General features: G+C 38.9%; 5 protein-coding genes across 7 annotated transcripts; 2 read left to right on the forward strand and 3 right to left on the reverse strand.

The window, feature by feature from the left end:
* The first annotated feature begins 924 nt into the window (after positions 1 to 924).
* Positions 925 to 1,830, forward strand: LOC105453297 (U11/U12 small nuclear ribonucleoprotein 25 kDa protein). The gene is made up of 2 exons (XM_011695130.1): positions 925 to 1,485; positions 1,577 to 1,830. The coding sequence occupies exons 1-2, from the start codon at positions 1,201 to 1,203 to the stop codon at positions 1,823 to 1,825; spliced, it is 534 nt and encodes a 177-aa protein (XP_011693432.1). The 5' UTR covers positions 925 to 1,200; the 3' UTR covers positions 1,826 to 1,830.
* Positions 1,831 to 2,942, reverse strand: LOC105453298 (ATP synthase subunit s-like protein). Its single transcript, XM_011695131.1, has one exon. The coding sequence runs from the start codon at positions 2,829 to 2,831 to the stop codon at positions 2,013 to 2,015; it is 819 nt and encodes a 272-aa protein (XP_011693433.1). The 5' UTR covers positions 2,832 to 2,942; the 3' UTR covers positions 1,831 to 2,012.
* A 732-nt stretch (positions 2,943 to 3,674) lies between these two features.
* Positions 3,675 to 8,471, reverse strand: LOC105453299 (ubiquitin carboxyl-terminal hydrolase CYLD). 2 transcript variants are annotated; one of them, XM_011695133.1, is made up of 12 exons: positions 8,094 to 8,471; positions 7,680 to 8,048; positions 7,086 to 7,230; positions 6,760 to 6,990; positions 6,039 to 6,214; positions 5,835 to 5,948; positions 5,530 to 5,756; positions 5,216 to 5,388; positions 4,843 to 5,139; positions 4,638 to 4,753; positions 4,342 to 4,558; positions 3,675 to 4,102 (listed from the first exon to the last, which is right to left on the reverse strand). In XM_011695133.1, the coding sequence occupies exons 1-12, from the start codon at positions 8,151 to 8,153 to the stop codon at positions 3,912 to 3,914; spliced, it is 2,316 nt and encodes a 771-aa protein (XP_011693435.1). In that variant the 5' UTR covers positions 8,154 to 8,471; the 3' UTR covers positions 3,675 to 3,911. The 2 variants fall into 2 exon arrangements, with proteins under 2 accessions (XP_011693435.1, XP_011693434.1); XM_011695132.1 differs by having other exon boundaries at positions 7,680 to 8,470.
* A 1,093-nt stretch (positions 8,472 to 9,564) lies between these two features.
* LOC105453302 (nuclear pore complex protein Nup93-like) lies at positions 9,565 to 13,670 on the forward strand. Its single transcript, XM_011695136.1, has 7 exons — positions 9,565 to 10,034; positions 10,664 to 10,844; positions 10,932 to 11,895; positions 11,972 to 12,296; positions 12,371 to 12,727; positions 12,806 to 12,923; positions 13,005 to 13,670. The coding sequence occupies exons 1-7, from the start codon at positions 9,808 to 9,810 to the stop codon at positions 13,314 to 13,316; spliced, it is 2,484 nt and encodes an 827-aa protein (XP_011693438.1). The 5' UTR covers positions 9,565 to 9,807; the 3' UTR covers positions 13,317 to 13,670.
* On the reverse strand, positions 13,580 to 15,222 carry LOC105453300 (ADP-ribosylation factor-like protein 2-binding protein). Of its 2 annotated transcripts, none has more exons than XM_011695134.1 (6): positions 15,156 to 15,222; positions 14,546 to 14,650; positions 14,322 to 14,428; positions 14,159 to 14,244; positions 13,960 to 14,056; positions 13,580 to 13,890 (listed from the first exon to the last, which is right to left on the reverse strand). In XM_011695134.1, the coding sequence occupies exons 1-6, from the start codon at positions 15,205 to 15,207 to the stop codon at positions 13,795 to 13,797; spliced, it is 543 nt and encodes a 180-aa protein (XP_011693436.1). In that variant the 5' UTR covers positions 15,208 to 15,222; the 3' UTR covers positions 13,580 to 13,794. The 2 variants fall into 2 exon arrangements, with proteins under 2 accessions (XP_011693436.1, XP_011693437.1); XM_011695135.1 differs by having other exon boundaries at positions 14,813 to 15,204.
* Positions 15,223 to 15,504: the final 282 nt, after the last annotated feature.

Here is a 15,504-nt window from a genome sequence, read left to right on the forward strand (position 1 = left end):
ATATATATATATATATTTATATATATATGATATTTAGCATATGTATTCGAATTTATTTATAAAGCATTTATATAATAAAAAATCATTTTAATAATATGTACTATTCAAATATTTATGTTAACAATTGCAAATTTATGTCAATAGTCGACAACATCGACATATAGTTGCAATTACCTCTGGGTTCCTTCGATAGTCACGAAAATTTGTCCAGAATTAAAATATCTTTAAATAATAATTAATATTGTCGGTGGTATATGATAGATCGAATATTATAATGGTTATTTTTTTTGCCAAAAAAGAATATAATTGTTTCAGTTTATATATATTTAAACAATTTAAATAAATTAATGTTATAGATGTCAAATATCGGATTAAGTAAATTCATCAATAAATAGGTGTATAAAATGTAGAATATTTATTTCATAAACAAAATATAGTATTCTATTAAATAAATAAAATTAAGATATTGGCTCTTTTATTTATAAAATTATAAACAATTATTTTAATCCTAATTATATACTTAATACGAGTCTATAGACTCGTGTTCGTGTAATATATAATCTCTCTCGATCTACATTTTATTTTAATCAATTTCTTTAAAATTATTTTTTCGCTTTTGCTTTTGCTTTTTTTGTTATAATTTCCTACTATTATTTTTTTCATTTCGGTTCCTTTTTCACGAGGGATCTAATGATACCTTTTATCAGAATAAAATATATACGCAATTGAGGCCCCAGTAACAGCTGCTAGTGCTTACTTTACTGCGCAAGCCTCGTGTCTCCCAACACTAGACTGCATATACACAAATACAAAATGCCGAGATTGATCGCTAACAATCGTGCCCTCATTGAGAGGCGATAACGAAGCTCGCGCATGCGCCAATCACACGAAGCGAATCTCATTGTGGACAAAAAATGCGAATGACGTCCCAGAACGAATGGGTTGCGGAACGCGAATTGAGGTTGACGTCGCGCCTAATTGAAATCTAAATTAAATACCTTTTATAAATACCGATTAAAAATATTTGGACGAAAACACGTAGAGAAATAAAGAGAGAGGAGTTTTCGAGATTGATATTTCAACATATAGAATCTCAATAATGTAGAGATTTTACGAATGTATATATATAACTCTTATGTTATAAATTGCAAGAGTCTCTGCTTAGATATAGGTTAATGTTTTCCAAACAAAGAGAACAACATGAGCACTGTTAAAGACACAAGATCCGAATATGCAGCGAGAGATGCTGAAGAGGAATCGTGCGGCAAGGCCGAAGTGAAGTCTGAAGCCACGCGTCTCAGTCATCAAGAATTAGTGAAGTTAACCAAAACGACTATAAACAATCTCGTCGAGAGTGAACCGTTGCTCTCCGGATTGCCCTCGGACGTCACGATAGAAGAGCTGAAATCGCAGATCGCGGTTGCGCAAGGGCAAGCCATAACTTTATTCCTGAATCGCGGTGAACTGCCGAGGCTCGCAGTAGTGGTAATAATCTTACGACGATCAACGTTTCCACAATCAGAGACTGACTGTACATCTGTCACTTTGATAACACTTTCCCTCATTTTTGTTTCAGGTATCTCCACACAACACAACAGTGCTCGATCTGAAAAAGGCCATCAAACGACACATGAATTTGGCATTGAAGAGAGAGAACGTGGAAAAGAAGATAAGCTGGAAGCACATCTGGAAGAAGTATCACCTTTGCTTCGACGACATTAGACTTTCTGACGATAACGAAAACATTAAAGCTTATGGTATCGCCAATAAGGTGGAATTACAGTTTGCGAAGAGGCGCAGGGAAAAGAATAAATTAAAAAGTTAGCAGTATACTTTTGTATGCAAATTATTATTCACGCTGTAGTTAGTATTTCGCTTAACATTCCTAATTTATAGCGCCTGACGGTTGAGATTGTGCAAATAATAATTAAATAAGTATTGTGTAAATACAAATAAATATCTTTCGAGATCTTATAATTACAAACCGTGTTATGTTTCTAATTACATTGACATTAGTCTGTCTGTGTTTCTTCGGGCGTAAGAATTTCGCAGGCCAGTCCCGGTATGCAATCCTCCAGCATGAGGCAACTCAGCTCGAATCCGACTGACCTCTTCTTGTAATTCGTTACAATCAGCTTCTTCAAGTTCGGCACTCTGTACAGACATTCCAGTCCCCTCTCGGTGATCTTCTCGCAGCCGGAGATGTCCAAGTGCTCCAATTCGGGGAGCTCGGCCGACAGCTTGTCCAGGCCCCAGTCGTCGATGTTCTTGCAGTCCTTAAGACTGAGCCACTTGAGCTTCGTGAGGCCGCAAAAGTTGCTCAGGCCTTCGTAATGGAGATCGAACCCGTTGACGTCCACCGCCTCGAGGATGTAGCGCGGATCGTAGTTGACGGGTAAGTCGTACCGGCCCTTCTCGTTCCGTTCCGTCCAGTGGGCGTCGCCCCTGAACCTGACCCGGCCGCCGCGGTAGACGAGGAAGTGAGCGGTGGCCAGGTTGGCGCCCAATATCTCGTGCCTCCGCGGGTCGAACGACTGGCTGAGCTTGGCGTACGAGACCTTATGGTGCCTGAACCATTTGAAGATATTGCCGTAGGTGAAGTCGGTCTCCTTGGGCGCGGACGTGGGAAACCAGAAGAACGACTTGGGCTTCTCCGGGTCGTCCTTGAATTTGGGCGTTACCGCGTCCTCCTCGTTCTCCCGCCACAGGTACTGCCGTTTCTCATGTTCCACGCCGTAGCCGCGTGCCGCCTGAGCGAGCACGTTATCCGGTAAGCGCGAACGCTCGCACAGCCGTTTACCGCGGGCGAATGCCAATCGCCTCGCTAGCATTATCAGTTAGAACCTGAACCAACTCGGAGTAAGCTTTCGGTCAGAAAACGACACGCGCGTACCGTCAGAGACGTCAGAGAGAAGCATGTACCGTATTCTAACCTAACCTAATCTTACTCGATCCAACGTGACCGATGAAACAGCTGATTTTGATTTTTCGCTCGATTGGATCCCTTTAAGTTTACACATGATAGAATTTTCGGATACTATTATTAATAATATTACGGATAATATTACGACTAGAAGTCTTTTTTATATCGACTAAGAATTTAAAGAAATCGCCTTTTTTAATTCCTTAATGCATTTTTTATCAGCATTTTATCAACATTTCTTTTTAATTACAATTAAAACATGCAGCTTTTATAATTATAAAATTAATGCATTTTTTCAATTTAAAGAAATCGCCTTTTTTGATTCCTTAATGCATTTTTTATCAACATTAACATTTCTTTTCAATTACAATTAAAACATGCAGCTTTTATAATTATAAAATTGTAATTGAAAAGAAATGTTAATGTTGATAAAAAATGCATTAATCAAAAAAGACGATTTCTTTAAATTCTTAGTCGACATAAAAAAAGACTTCTAGTCGTAATATATCCGTAATATTATTAATAATAGTATCTAATACTAATAATAGTATATTATTAATAATAGTATAGGCGATTTCTTTAAATTGAAAAAATGCATTAATTTTATAATTATAAAAGCTGCATGTTTTAATTGTAATTGAAAGAAATGTTAATGTTGATAAAGAATGCATTAAGGAATCAAAAAAGGCGATTTCTTTAAATTATGACGGAAATAAAAACCTGACAGGTGCATCTGACATCTGTAGATAAATAATGTATATTGTAAACTTTATTTTTTATAACTCTATATTCTCCTTGCATATAAACGTATATTCCTATTTTGTACATGAGATTTTTCGAGACCTTGGGATTATTTGTCAGTCTACAATCATTATATGAATTTATGTAAACTTATTACGCATGATTAGGGAAAGCTACAAGCAGGACATTGCACTTTTGCAGTAATGCTAGCGTCAACATTACTTAAAAAAATATGAGCCGTTCCGAGTTATTTGTACATCATAACATCCGGGGATTGGTACATGCACATGTACGCGTCGCAAAGCAGACGTTTCGCGTGCTCTGGTAAGTGACGGTCGTCCGTCAATTCGGTCAAGTAAGTCCCCCCTTCTTCGCTCAACCAGTAAGGAAAATCTGGACATGGCACCATCTCCGGTATATTGTATCCATTTTGCTCTCCTAATAATAATAAAGGAGTTTATTAGTAAAAAAATCATACTAAAATAGTCATTTCTATGATTCAATATTTAAAATATACAAAGGAAGTTACATAAATTCGGCACGATTTAAATGGCTGAATATACGGATTTAAAATTCATATAGAAATATTATTAGAAGAAATCCAGACTGTAAAAGGCGTTGTTAAAATTTATTTGGAAGTTATTTTATTGGTATTTATATGAGTGAGAAAAGAGTACCTTTTCTGTCGGCCATGGAATCGAAAAAGCACCACGGGGCCTCCGAGCCGGGACCGCATTTTACAAACGAAACGTAATGCGAAGTTTCGATGCAGACCACCGCGGACAGCTCCAAATACAGACGCGGTACGGGACAATGTTCTTGCAGAATTGTGAATTCCACTGGTACGTTCAGCTTCTTTGGCTCGTGATTCGTTCTTCGTTCATGACGGTGTACCTGAGGGAAAGCACGCAAAAAGTAATTTGATGTCTTAGACAGCTTACGTTTACATATCAATCTCATAAGCTCTACGAACTTTTTCAAGGCACTGTAAACAGAAAGCTATACTTTCGAGACCGACGCCGCATTGCCCGTAGCACTCCTTGCACTCGAACTCCGCCAATTTGCCGCACACTGTACACTGTCTGGGTGCTGCGAAACGATACGTAAATATTACTGCGCGAATGTCTCGAATAGAAAGCAATTATTGCAATTTACTGTACGACGTAACGATACTCAACAGTCTTCGATAATGTCCGTCACGTCGAGCAGTAACGTAGGCTGTATCTTCTGATACATTTTAAATGATTTTCCGAAGCGCGGCATTTGTATGATGAGACACGAAGGGACCTCCTTCAATCTGATGTTACTGGTTAGGAAACTCTGTTCCAACAACTGTTGCACAGTCGGTAGATTTAAATGATCGTCCTTTTCGACAAACAGCTGGTAATGGTAGGCGTCCTGTCCGGAGCTTAATTTGAGGAATGGTTCGGCGTTCAGAATCTGAGCGACTAGCGACGTTAAGAATTCCTCAGGATCTAAATATTAAAATATATGAAAAATCAGCAGGAGCGATTAAAAGTAGATATAATACTTCGAAATATAAAAGTGAACCTTTTTCTTCGCTAGTGAGGCCGGATACTGACGACAGTTTTTCGAGCAACGTTCTGAGCTTCATTACACGATCCGCTCTGACGAACATATTTTTTCTCAATGGGTTTACAATCTCCTCTCTCAAGACCCTCTGCACTTCTTCGTACTGCGGACAATCTTTTTCATTCGGTGGGCTAAAAATTCACGCAACAATTTTTTAAAAAGAACACTACAGTTACTGTTGTATTTATGTAACACGCTCCATTTTTTCTCTCAAAGAGAAATAATCCAATCAATAAACATATACTCGATTACGTCGAAACAAAATTAATTACCGAAACAGGAGATTGTCAAATACGCTGGTAAACGTGAACATGCTGAAAAGAGTAGCGTCCAAATAGCACGAATTATGATGGCCTTGAATTCCGCGATACTTCCCACATATACTTTCCAAGTCTCCCTTGACGGAGATAGGCCGCACGATACCCGTTATCACTGAGCTCTCCATATTACCGAAATTATTATCGTTATTTATGAGCGCAGGCCGTTCGTTGAGCTTCGTCTGGTTTATGAAAAATAATTCAAAGTTAACAAATATATTTTTTAATATAGAAAATACCAGATAGCTCGTTCTACTTACGTTTTCGTAATGAGAACAGTGTTCAATGTCCGTGAATACAGCTCTGTAAGGCCTACAATGAAAATACCTGATGTCTTTGTAAGTTCCGTCAGTACCTAAAGGATGTCCATTATCCTATGAATGACACAACGTTCGAGTTCCATTGTTCTTTGTTCTTTTGTAAAACGTAAAACAGAGTCCAATTAACAAATCCATTTTGCTCACCAGCTCGACAGCTGCCATCAATTTGCCAGGGCTTGTACCGTGCGGCGTGCCGATCCATCGAATAACTCCGTAATGGATATCAGAATCCACAAGTACTTTCACATTCGAGCCCACCATCAAATCTCCCTTATTCTCTACCCTATTGAATTTCTTGATCTCGTTCTTCTCACCATTACCTATCGCAATTAACAGTTTGTTGTAATCAATTGTCTGTGTTACTCAAGTATTTTTATGTAATTCAAAGCTTAAAAACAATGTAAGAAAGTAAATGATCACTTTTCCGATGTAAAAATATAAATATTATTACGGAAGGAAGAAATATTTGGGTTATAAAAGTGCAGTAGAGGTAGCATGACAATTGTATCTTACTGTAATCCAACAAGCTTACGCCACGCGCAGCTTCCGCATCACTGTATACATTTGATTCTATATCACTACTCCATTTATGCTCCAATATAAAAATAGGAATGTTCTGCAGTTCTGCTGCCATTGTTAAACAAAAATGCAAACAACGGCAGAGCGCTTTATAACCTGGCGGCAGCCCTCTAGGAAGTCGGGCTAGGTTTTGTACGTCTATTTTTAAATACCTGAGCTATTATTAACTCCCTCTATCGCACGGAGGAAATTAAAGTCCGGCATCTGGCTAATTTCGTTTTAGGATTTTTAAGGGAATTCTTAAGAGAAAAGTGTATTTATTGCTTTTATACGATTGTGAAATTACCGCATTTAAAAAGAGCATGATCGACGGTTTTGGAGTAGTTATTAATATCATTTTCAAGATCTGACTTCCCGGCTTGATTACGTTCTTTTAGTATATTGACAGATTCCTGATTGTTATTCTTGTTGTCGTCAAATAGAGTAAATTGTTCTAATAAAACAGCTGGGGTACTGTCAAGCACTGATTTTTTCTTATCGTTGTTATAGTCAGTTGTATTATTTTTCGAGAATGATGCTGAAATACAAAAATGAGCAAATTGCATGATTATAAAATTAATGAAAAAAACATAGATTAGTAAATGAATGATTAATGAATTAATTAGTAAATACTTTTTTCAATGCTGCCAGAGATTGGGTCGGTTTCCTTATAAGGTAATATATTATTTATAGTAGCGAATATTGTAGCAGCATTCCAATGTGTGGAAATAAAATATTCTTTGGTCAACAAAGATGTATTAGATAGTTCCTGATTTCCCTGTAATACATATACATAATTGTCTTTAATTGCAATATTAATGCATCAAATTTCATTTATTATGTTGTAAAAAAAATTTATCCTAAGTCACACACTTCCTCTTTACCAGCGCATGTTCTATAATCAGTTAATCTTTTGATATAAAAGTATAATTCTATACTTAATATATGTTTTCATTTTTTGAGATAAATATTTTTATAATAAATATCATTAAATATCTCTAAAAATAAGACTCATTTAAAATTAATTCAAAAGCAAAGCTATGTCATTTGCTTGCTTATTTTTCGAAATTTAGCTAACTGTAATTTTATTCATTTTGTATGCTTTTACAGACAACGTTTAGAGGCACAAGGAAGGGCTGTGACTTTTGTATGTACATTCTATTTTTAAGTTATAAGATCTTTTAACGTAAGAACAGCAGCGACTAGAAGCAGCTTTAGTCAATTCACCACTAATTCAAGGCCAAAGTAATGTCCCGATCCGAGTTGCAGCACAGGTCCAATATATCTGACAAACGCCAATTCCTTGGCGCGCCTATTAGCGGGATCGGAGCAGTACCAGACTACGTCGTTCGCCGACACATTTCTCATCTGCTCGCACAGGGCAGAGTCGTTCGCCAGTCGGATTCTCTCCTGCGGCGACTGAACGGCGAGCAGGTACTGCCAGACCTTCTGCGACACGGGGATCAGGTCGTACTTGTGGCAACGCCATTCCGTGCCGCACCAGGTCTTAGATCCGCCGACGGTGTCGGTCACGCGCACCCTCAGCACGCTCTCCTTCAAATCCTCCAGTGCTTCTACAAGCATTCCCAGACGCAACTTGTTAACGTTAACGTCGCACGCACCGAATATCCGTATCAGTACCGTGTCTTGCTTGGCAACATAGTGCTGCAGGACCCGGCGTTCCTTGCTACTATCCTCCATGGCCCGGTTTGCTAAACGATCATCGTCACGTCGAAGGAAAACGTCGATCCCGTTCGCCCTCAGGTCAACCTCTCTCTCTCTCGACGTTCACCACTTCCCTCGAGAATTACATGATTGTCGGGCTGATAATTTTATCTTCCCTCGAACTTCCGATTCTTCGGTTACCCTTTTCTCGTGTTACATATTTCGATGGATCGCCGACATAATTTACATTAGCGTTTTGCATATGCAATGCGGAGAGATCGGCAAAAATCGAAAAGCAGAAGCGAACGCTGTCAAACTGGCTAGAGAATTTCCACTTCGTATGTTGAACGTATACACAAACAAAGGGTCATGAATTCCTCAACGCGTTATGTTGGTCACACATCAAGGTGTGCTTCCCGTCTAAATTTCGTATAAAAGAAAAATATATTTATTAATATTTTTATTATATATATATATATATATATATTTATTAATAAATATAATAAATAATACTAGCAATATATAATATAATTATAACACCAACGAAATACTATTAAAGACCGTCAATCCTGGACAAATTTTCACAACCATCAAAGGGATCCGAAGGGTCTAGAAGTAATTAATTGTAGTGTTATCGACTATTTAACATATGTAATCAATTTGTTAACAAAAATATTTCAATAATACATTATTAAAATTATAAATTTTTATTATATAAATGCTTTATAAATGTCACCGCGACGAGATGCTATATTAATTAAGGACCGACATTCTCAAGGTTTTTAAGGTTTTTAAGGTTGTTAAGGTTTTTATTTTTTAAGGTTTTTTAAAGTTTTTTACCCAAATTTAAGCATTACAACATCGATATATACACATGTTTGATTATTCTCTAAAGAAAGTGAAAACAAATATATGGTTATACTTATAATAGTTAATTTTATTTAAAACTGCATTTTTATAGTTACCACACGAGTTCGATTATCCAGAGAGATGGTAAAACAGTTGGAAAAAAAATGTAATTTTACGGCAATATATTTGATATTATAGCATTATAAATATTCATATTTATTTATAAAGCATTTATATAATAAAAATTATGATTTTAATAATATATTATTTAAATAAATCGCAAATTTATGTCAAAAGTTGATAACATCGACACTCTGCAATTACCTTCGGGCCCACCGGGCTCATTTGTTGGCACGAAAATTTGCCCAGGGCTGTCAGTCTTTAAAGGTATCTCGTCGGTGTATATACGTTTATATATACGTTTTGCAATTCGTAATTTTTAAATGATATATAATCGACAGCTCATCAAACTCGAGTGATATAAAAGATTGGCCCATATATATAATTAATGTATATATGATCCCATAGACATATATCAATGCATTTCATGCATTTCAAATATAAAAGAATATAATAATTTGTAGATTGCTTGTCCCATTCATATTTTTTACTTTTTCTCTCTCAGAACGCATTTTGTAAATATTTTTGATTTTGTTACGAATTAGTACATACATACAGTCCCGAGACATTTTTTAGAGATTTCTAAAAATACATTCTCGTTCGCGTCTTGTATCCCATACTTCGTGGTTCATGACGGTTCTTTCAGTTCTTTGCCGCGTAATTTTATGAAAGTTCCCCGTCGGCGTCGCGCCGATAATTGTTAGGTTAGGTGGTTAGGATCATGGGCGAGACCGGCCACGCGGATATGCTGCCCGCCGACACGACCCGACTGACCGCCGATTCCGGCTTCAGCGAATTGCTGAGGTCGGCGGAGCAGCTGTCCGCTGCCGTCGAGGGAAACGAGGATCTGCCGCAGGTCGAGAGAAATCTGCGGCAGATACTGGAGGCGTCCAACGAGCTGTGGTCCCGCGTCACGCAAACGAGCACGCAGGACAACGAGGCGCAAGCGTAAGTTCATCCCTACGATTTATTATATCGGATACGAATGATAGACTTCTCACAGCAATTCTCGTAATTGCTTTGCGCTGCTGATTTTTCGTTGCATTTCAATTGCTGTGAGAAATCTGTATAATGGTGTGATAACCATTGTGTCAACGCCTCAACGATAAATTTTAACTGTGATTTAACTGCGATCTTTATCTGCCTGACTATATTTTTTCTATCTCACACCTCTCGTCCTCGGGCTTTACTTGATTTTGATGTCGTCACTGCAAAAAAAAAACGCACTAATAGATTTAAATACGGCAGAGTAATAATTCTGGATTCAGGAGTTTGTATTTCTTTTAATATTGTCAATTTTCACTGAAGATAAGGCTCAAAATAAGACTCGGAACGTTCGAAGAATGTAAAAGAATCAAAAAACAAATTTTAAATATATCACGTATTTTAATAATATATATTAATGAATTCTATATATAATTCTTGCACATTTTATTTATTATTAATTATCATGCCGCACTCTCATTGCCCTACTATTAATTATTATCTTTCAATTAAAACATTCCATGTTGAATATCGATCACACTGTGTACTTTGAAAACACCCAATGTTAATGTAAGAATAAATGTTTCTTTCAGTCATGTCTTACTAGGCTCCCGAGGAGTAGATCTGTCTCAGATCTCGCAGAAGTTAAATTCGCTCAGTGCTAGACGCACGTTCGAGCCTTTAGATCCTATCGCGGACACCGACATTGTCAGTTACCTTAGAAACGAGAAGGAGAATGCGATTCTTTCCATTATCGAACAGGTCCACAAGGATGTGCGTAAAATAATAATGATAATTAAATATTCATATATTTTTATCCGTATGCCATGAAGAAATTGACATTGGACTTATTTTGTTCAGACATTCGAGCTTACGAGGGCTCAACAAATGGAACATATGCTGGGCGAATGGAAGCAAATGCGCTTTGAGATAATAAACGCCATGACCGCGCCGTCTGGCGAACTGGTGGATTTACGCGGTGCTCCGCAGCGTACAAAACTAGCCGGTTCGATGGTCAGCGGTCTCTCCAGCATAGAAGTCGCCTATGTGAAGGAATTGCAGACCTATAACGATCACGTCCTGAGGGGGGTAACACGGCCCAGCCTGTTTAACGCGTTCTGCAAAGCCTCCGAATCCTTTAACGACAAGAAGATCGTGGATCTATGGCAAATGGTGAAGTGTATGGTCGATATCCCACCGACGCCCAGAGGAGATCAAATTAAATCGAGAAGCAGCTCTGCGATCGAACAGAGAATCGTCCTGCAGGCCAGAAAGTATCTGGAAAATCGCTACAGAGATTTCATGAACTCCATAATCAACGAGAATCTGGTGCAGGCGAAACGTGGCGGGGTGCCAGGCACTGTACCCCTGGTCAAGAGCTTCGTGGGTGTCAAGGTACAAAATCTGAGGGATTTGGAGGACACCATGATGGAGGACAAGCCGTTGTGGCCTTTAGTGTATTACTGTATGCGATCCGGGGACTACAAGGCCGCGTTGCAGTGCCTGAATCAATGCGGCACAGAATTCCCGGAATTCAAAACCGCACTCGAGGAAGCTTGCGACGATCCGCAACATCATCCGGGCAGTCGCGCCGAGTCCATCCTGAAGCTGCACTACAGGAAGCAAGTGCGATCCGTCACCGATCCGTACAAGAGAGCGGCGTATTGTGCGTTGGTCCCTTGTGAGCTGGACGATTTGCACTCCGAAGTGATATCCACGGCCGACGATTATCTGTGGCTGAAGCTGTGCCAAGTGAGAGATCAGGCGGACGTTGAGAATAAACTAACATTGGATTATCTGCAGACTACAATTTCGGAAATATACGGTAGTACAAATTTTTTTAGATAGATTCGATGTGGATCTTAGAGTTTTTCGTAAATTTTAATCGATGCAATTTTTAGGAGAAACTTATTATCACGCGCACGAACAGCCGTTTTTGTACTTCTCGATGCTGTTTCTGACCGGACAGTTTGAAGCGGCGATAGAATTCTTAGCCACGGGCGCTGGAGCGAGGCACTTACCGCACGCTGTCCATCTGGCAGCCGCTATGCACGAGCACAATTTGTTGGCTGTCAGTCAGAGCGTCTTGGCGCCGCTGATAAGCGTGGACCCCGCCGACAAGCCGCCAGCAAAAAGGCTGAATTTCGCTAGACTGATATTGTTGTACGTTAAAAGATTCGAATCGTCAGACCCGAAAGAGAGCCTTCATTATCTATTTTTATTGAGGTAGGATTCCTGATCTCGTATTTGAAATCGTTAAATTATAAGCGCGATATCACATTGTGATGCTTTGCTTTCAGATGTATGAAGGATCCGTACGATCGTAATATGTTCGCCGCGTCTGCCGCGGAAATGGTGGTGGACGCTTCCCCTGCGAATCGCGTTTTGTTAGTCGGCAAGCTCGACAAAGACCGCAGACTTCCAGGGATCTTAGATCAGTTCCAGATCAATACGGACGACGTGATAAATATATGTGCCGAAACGTTGTACAGGAAAGGCCTGCTGGAAGACGCGGTCATGATGTACGATCTAGCCAGGAATCACGAGAAGGTTCTCAGCTTGATGTGCACGCTTTTGACGCAAGTTGTTAGCCAAAGAGGACCGCCCGGCTCTCTGAGAGCGCGATTACAAGTCACGGCGATGGATATCAGTACAAGGTATACAAGTTACGCGACTGCGTCGCTCAAGTATCCTCGAATTTCGGAAGCTTGTTATTCACGCATATCTTCTTTCAGATACAAGGACATCGCAATTCAAGCGCCTTCAGAAGTAGTGTCTTCATTCTATACCTTGAGGGACCTTATGGTTTTCTTCGATCAGTTCCACAACGAGCAATATCAGAGCGCGCTCAGAGTGAGTACATTTTTAAGAGAGCAAATAAGTGAAAAATAATGTGTTTAGAAGAGAAGGTTTAAATGACACTGTTTCTCTCAGACAATTGCGGATTCGAAGATGTTGCCTCTTCAACTAAAGGAAGTCGACGAGAGAGTGACCGCCTTACGTCGAGTATCGCCCGAGGTGGCTGGCACATTAGCCGACGTTCTTCTGGCCACTATGACGATACTGTATCGTCAGTATCAGAAGCTGCGATCGGTCGAACCAGGTGATAAGATCGCGAGGGAGCAGCAGTTGCACGATTTGCGGGAGCAAGCGCGAGCGTTGACGAGTTTCGCGGGAACGCTGCCGTATCGTATGCCAAACGAGACGAACAGCAAACTTGTACAAATGGAGATTCTCATGCATTAGAATCAAATGCGAAACTTATATTTTAGGTCTGAGAATTTAAAAGATATAGTCTATACATTTGCTAGTTAACTTTATTTAAAAGGTTTGTTTTTCTATTGTATATCATAGATAAGTATTAGCAAAAATTTTTAATTTAAAAGTGCAAGTGTGGCACGTATACCATGGAAGCAGTGATTGACAGAAGCGGGCTTTCAAAGATCCAACAGTTCGATTCAGTTTCAAGTATTGTATTATATAGGATGCAAGAAAGACTCAGTACGATACTCGAATTATTTTTGTATTTCTATTTGTAAATGTACGTGATATACCGAATGTAGACTTTTGCAAATACATAATCCATTAATTTAATAAATACTGAACACAATGATTGATTTATTTGAATATTCCCGGTTTGTATCACAATTTAATCCCGTTTTTACTCACTCATATTACATCCTCTAGCTTCCATCTGAAAGACTCAGTGCTAAAATTATTTGTACTATCTCGGTGGATCCTTGCAGTCTTCCAAATTACAGGATTTCAAAGACGTTACAGATATCCCACAGCTGAGATCTGCAACCTTGCCTTCTTTCACCTGCAAAGAATCCTTCGTTACACGCACATGGGAAATGTGAAAAAGAATGACGAATGATCTCATACATACCGCTCTATAATCCAGGAACATTTCCTTAAAGGCCAAGAAATCCGTTATCGTTGACAATACCTCGAAGACTTCACCTTCCAGCTCCGTTTGCTTCTCGCTGGATTATCATCGCGTCGTGCAAGCATGCGGAAATGTAGAAGTTTTAAATAAAAGTTCACGAAACTAATCTTACTATTGATTATGTTCTAGTTATAATCACTTTAATTGGTGCAAGAGAACGTCTATTGTGAACTGCGGCATGACTTTCGTTAGATAATCAACAAAATACGTCTCCACGGCTTTATTCTGAAATTTATAAAAGCTCGTCAGCAGAAAATCAGCAGGAATTCGATGGATTTCCAAACGTTTCCCATAAAACTCACGTATTCGTTGAATATATCGGTGTAAATTAATTTGTTGTCTTCCACCGGTTCGAAAACGTCCCAATACTTTTCCAAAAATTTGTGCTGAAGGGCCTGAAAGTCCTCCTCTGGAAGATCGATTCGTTAAGTTCATGAAATGCCGATTAAGGCCTCGGATCGATCAACGATCGGGTCACAAAACTCTATCGATTAAAAACTTATTTCTTCGGAATAATCAGTTTTACCTAACAACAAATCCTCGATATGACCGATCACTTCGTCGAACGAACGATCCTCCTCGCTCCTCGAGATTCGCTTTTCGTCCTCCGGACTGGACAAACTCGGCTCGTCTGTTTGAAAAATTTATTTCAATAAAAAATAGAATAGCAAGTTATTATATATTTTAGTATATATATTTATTTTAGCGTTATTGAACTGCGTTATTGGAGCTCGTCGCGGCAAGCATTAAATCTCACGAAATTCGAGTAAATACAATTCTTGCGGATACGAACCCATGCTTCTTTTCTTTTTACAATTATCCTAAAAAACAAATAAGGCACTCGTTTAAGCCACAAGATAGAATCGCCTCAACCGTGAGTTGACGGCGTTTCCCGTCGAATTGCACATTAATTAATACAGTTGCCGGAACGACGGAGGCGATCGTTTTATCGATCAGAATTTCCGAGAGGTTAGGTTTAGTTCAATGAAAAAATGCATGTAGAACAATTGATGCATTTGGGGGAAGAAGATAAGCTTTATTTTACTTGTACCGCGACATATTGGATGTAAATCAAATGTCAAAATATTGCGTGCGTTATTGCATATTTATACATGCATGCAAATTATTGTAAATACAGAGAGACGTCCGAGATTGGATATGCCTGCTAAAAAGATGGCCAAATCGCATTCTGCGCCTCTATGTTCATGAAACGTGCACAGTGAACTTACCTTACATCCGACGGATAACAATACATGCTTTGCAGATAACACAGCTATAATTTGGTTCTGTTTCCTGCTGCAGCTACATCGCCTAAATCCATTTTCTGACATTGTCGAGAAAATCATAACGTCGAAAATGGATGTGATTCAAGTCTGTGATACATCCACAATAAATAAAATGTATGCGTGTCCGTACTACTTATAGAGCCGGCAGGAATGAGAGATACATTCCTATCTTAAAATTGCCGTGTTACCTGCGTTGAAG

Source organism: Wasmannia auropunctata, unplaced genomic scaffold (genome assembly GCF_000956235.1).
Source record: "Wasmannia auropunctata unplaced genomic scaffold, wasmannia.A_1.0 LD336000.1, whole genome shotgun sequence".
Classification (NCBI taxonomy): domain Eukaryota; kingdom Metazoa; phylum Arthropoda; class Insecta; order Hymenoptera; family Formicidae; genus Wasmannia; species Wasmannia auropunctata.

What these genes read in the sequence shown, in the direction of transcription:
- LOC105453297 (XM_011695130.1), top strand. Translation starts at nt 1,201, where the DNA reads ATGAGCACTGTTAAAGACACAAGATCCGAATATGCAGCGAGAGATGCT. An exon ending in TGCCGAGGCTCGCAGTAGTG is followed by an intron (nt 1,486 to 1,576) that starts GTAATAATCTTA and finishes TTTTTGTTTCAG; the next exon opens with GTATCTCCACACAACACAAC.
- LOC105453300 (XM_011695134.1), bottom strand. Translation starts at nt 15,207, where the DNA reads ATGCGATTTGGCCATCTTTTTAGCAGGCATATCCAATCTCGGACGTCT. An exon ending in CCGATATATTCAACGAATAC is followed by an intron (nt 14,245 to 14,321) that starts GTGAGTTTTATG and finishes TATAAATTTCAG; the next exon opens with AATAAAGCCGTGGAGACGTA. An exon ending in TGTTCCTGGATTATAGAGCG is followed by an intron (nt 13,891 to 13,959) that starts GTATGTATGAGA and finishes GATTCTTTGCAG; the next exon opens with GTGAAAGAAGGCAAGGTTGC.
- LOC105453298 (XM_011695131.1), bottom strand. Translation starts at nt 2,831, where the DNA reads ATGCTAGCGAGGCGATTGGCATTCGCCCGCGGTAAACGGCTGTGCGAG.
- LOC105453302 (XM_011695136.1), top strand. Translation starts at nt 9,808, where the DNA reads ATGGGCGAGACCGGCCACGCGGATATGCTGCCCGCCGACACGACCCGA. An exon ending in TCGAACAGGTCCACAAGGAT is followed by an intron (nt 10,845 to 10,931) that starts GTGCGTAAAATA and finishes TATTTTGTTCAG; the next exon opens with ACATTCGAGCTTACGAGGGC. An exon ending in GCGATGGATATCAGTACAAG is followed by an intron (nt 12,728 to 12,805) that starts GTATACAAGTTA and finishes ATCTTCTTTCAG; the next exon opens with ATACAAGGACATCGCAATTC.
- LOC105453299 (XM_011695132.1), bottom strand. Translation starts at nt 8,153, where the DNA reads ATGGAGGATAGTAGCAAGGAACGCCGGGTCCTGCAGCACTATGTTGCC. An exon ending in GACGGACATTATCGAAGACT is followed by an intron (nt 4,754 to 4,842) that starts GTTGAGTATCGT and finishes ATCGTTTCGCAG; the next exon opens with CACCCAGACAGTGTACAGTG. An exon ending in TTCCATGGCCGACAGAAAAG is followed by an intron (nt 4,103 to 4,341) that starts GTACTCTTTTCT and finishes TATTATTATTAG; the next exon opens with GAGAGCAAAATGGATACAAT.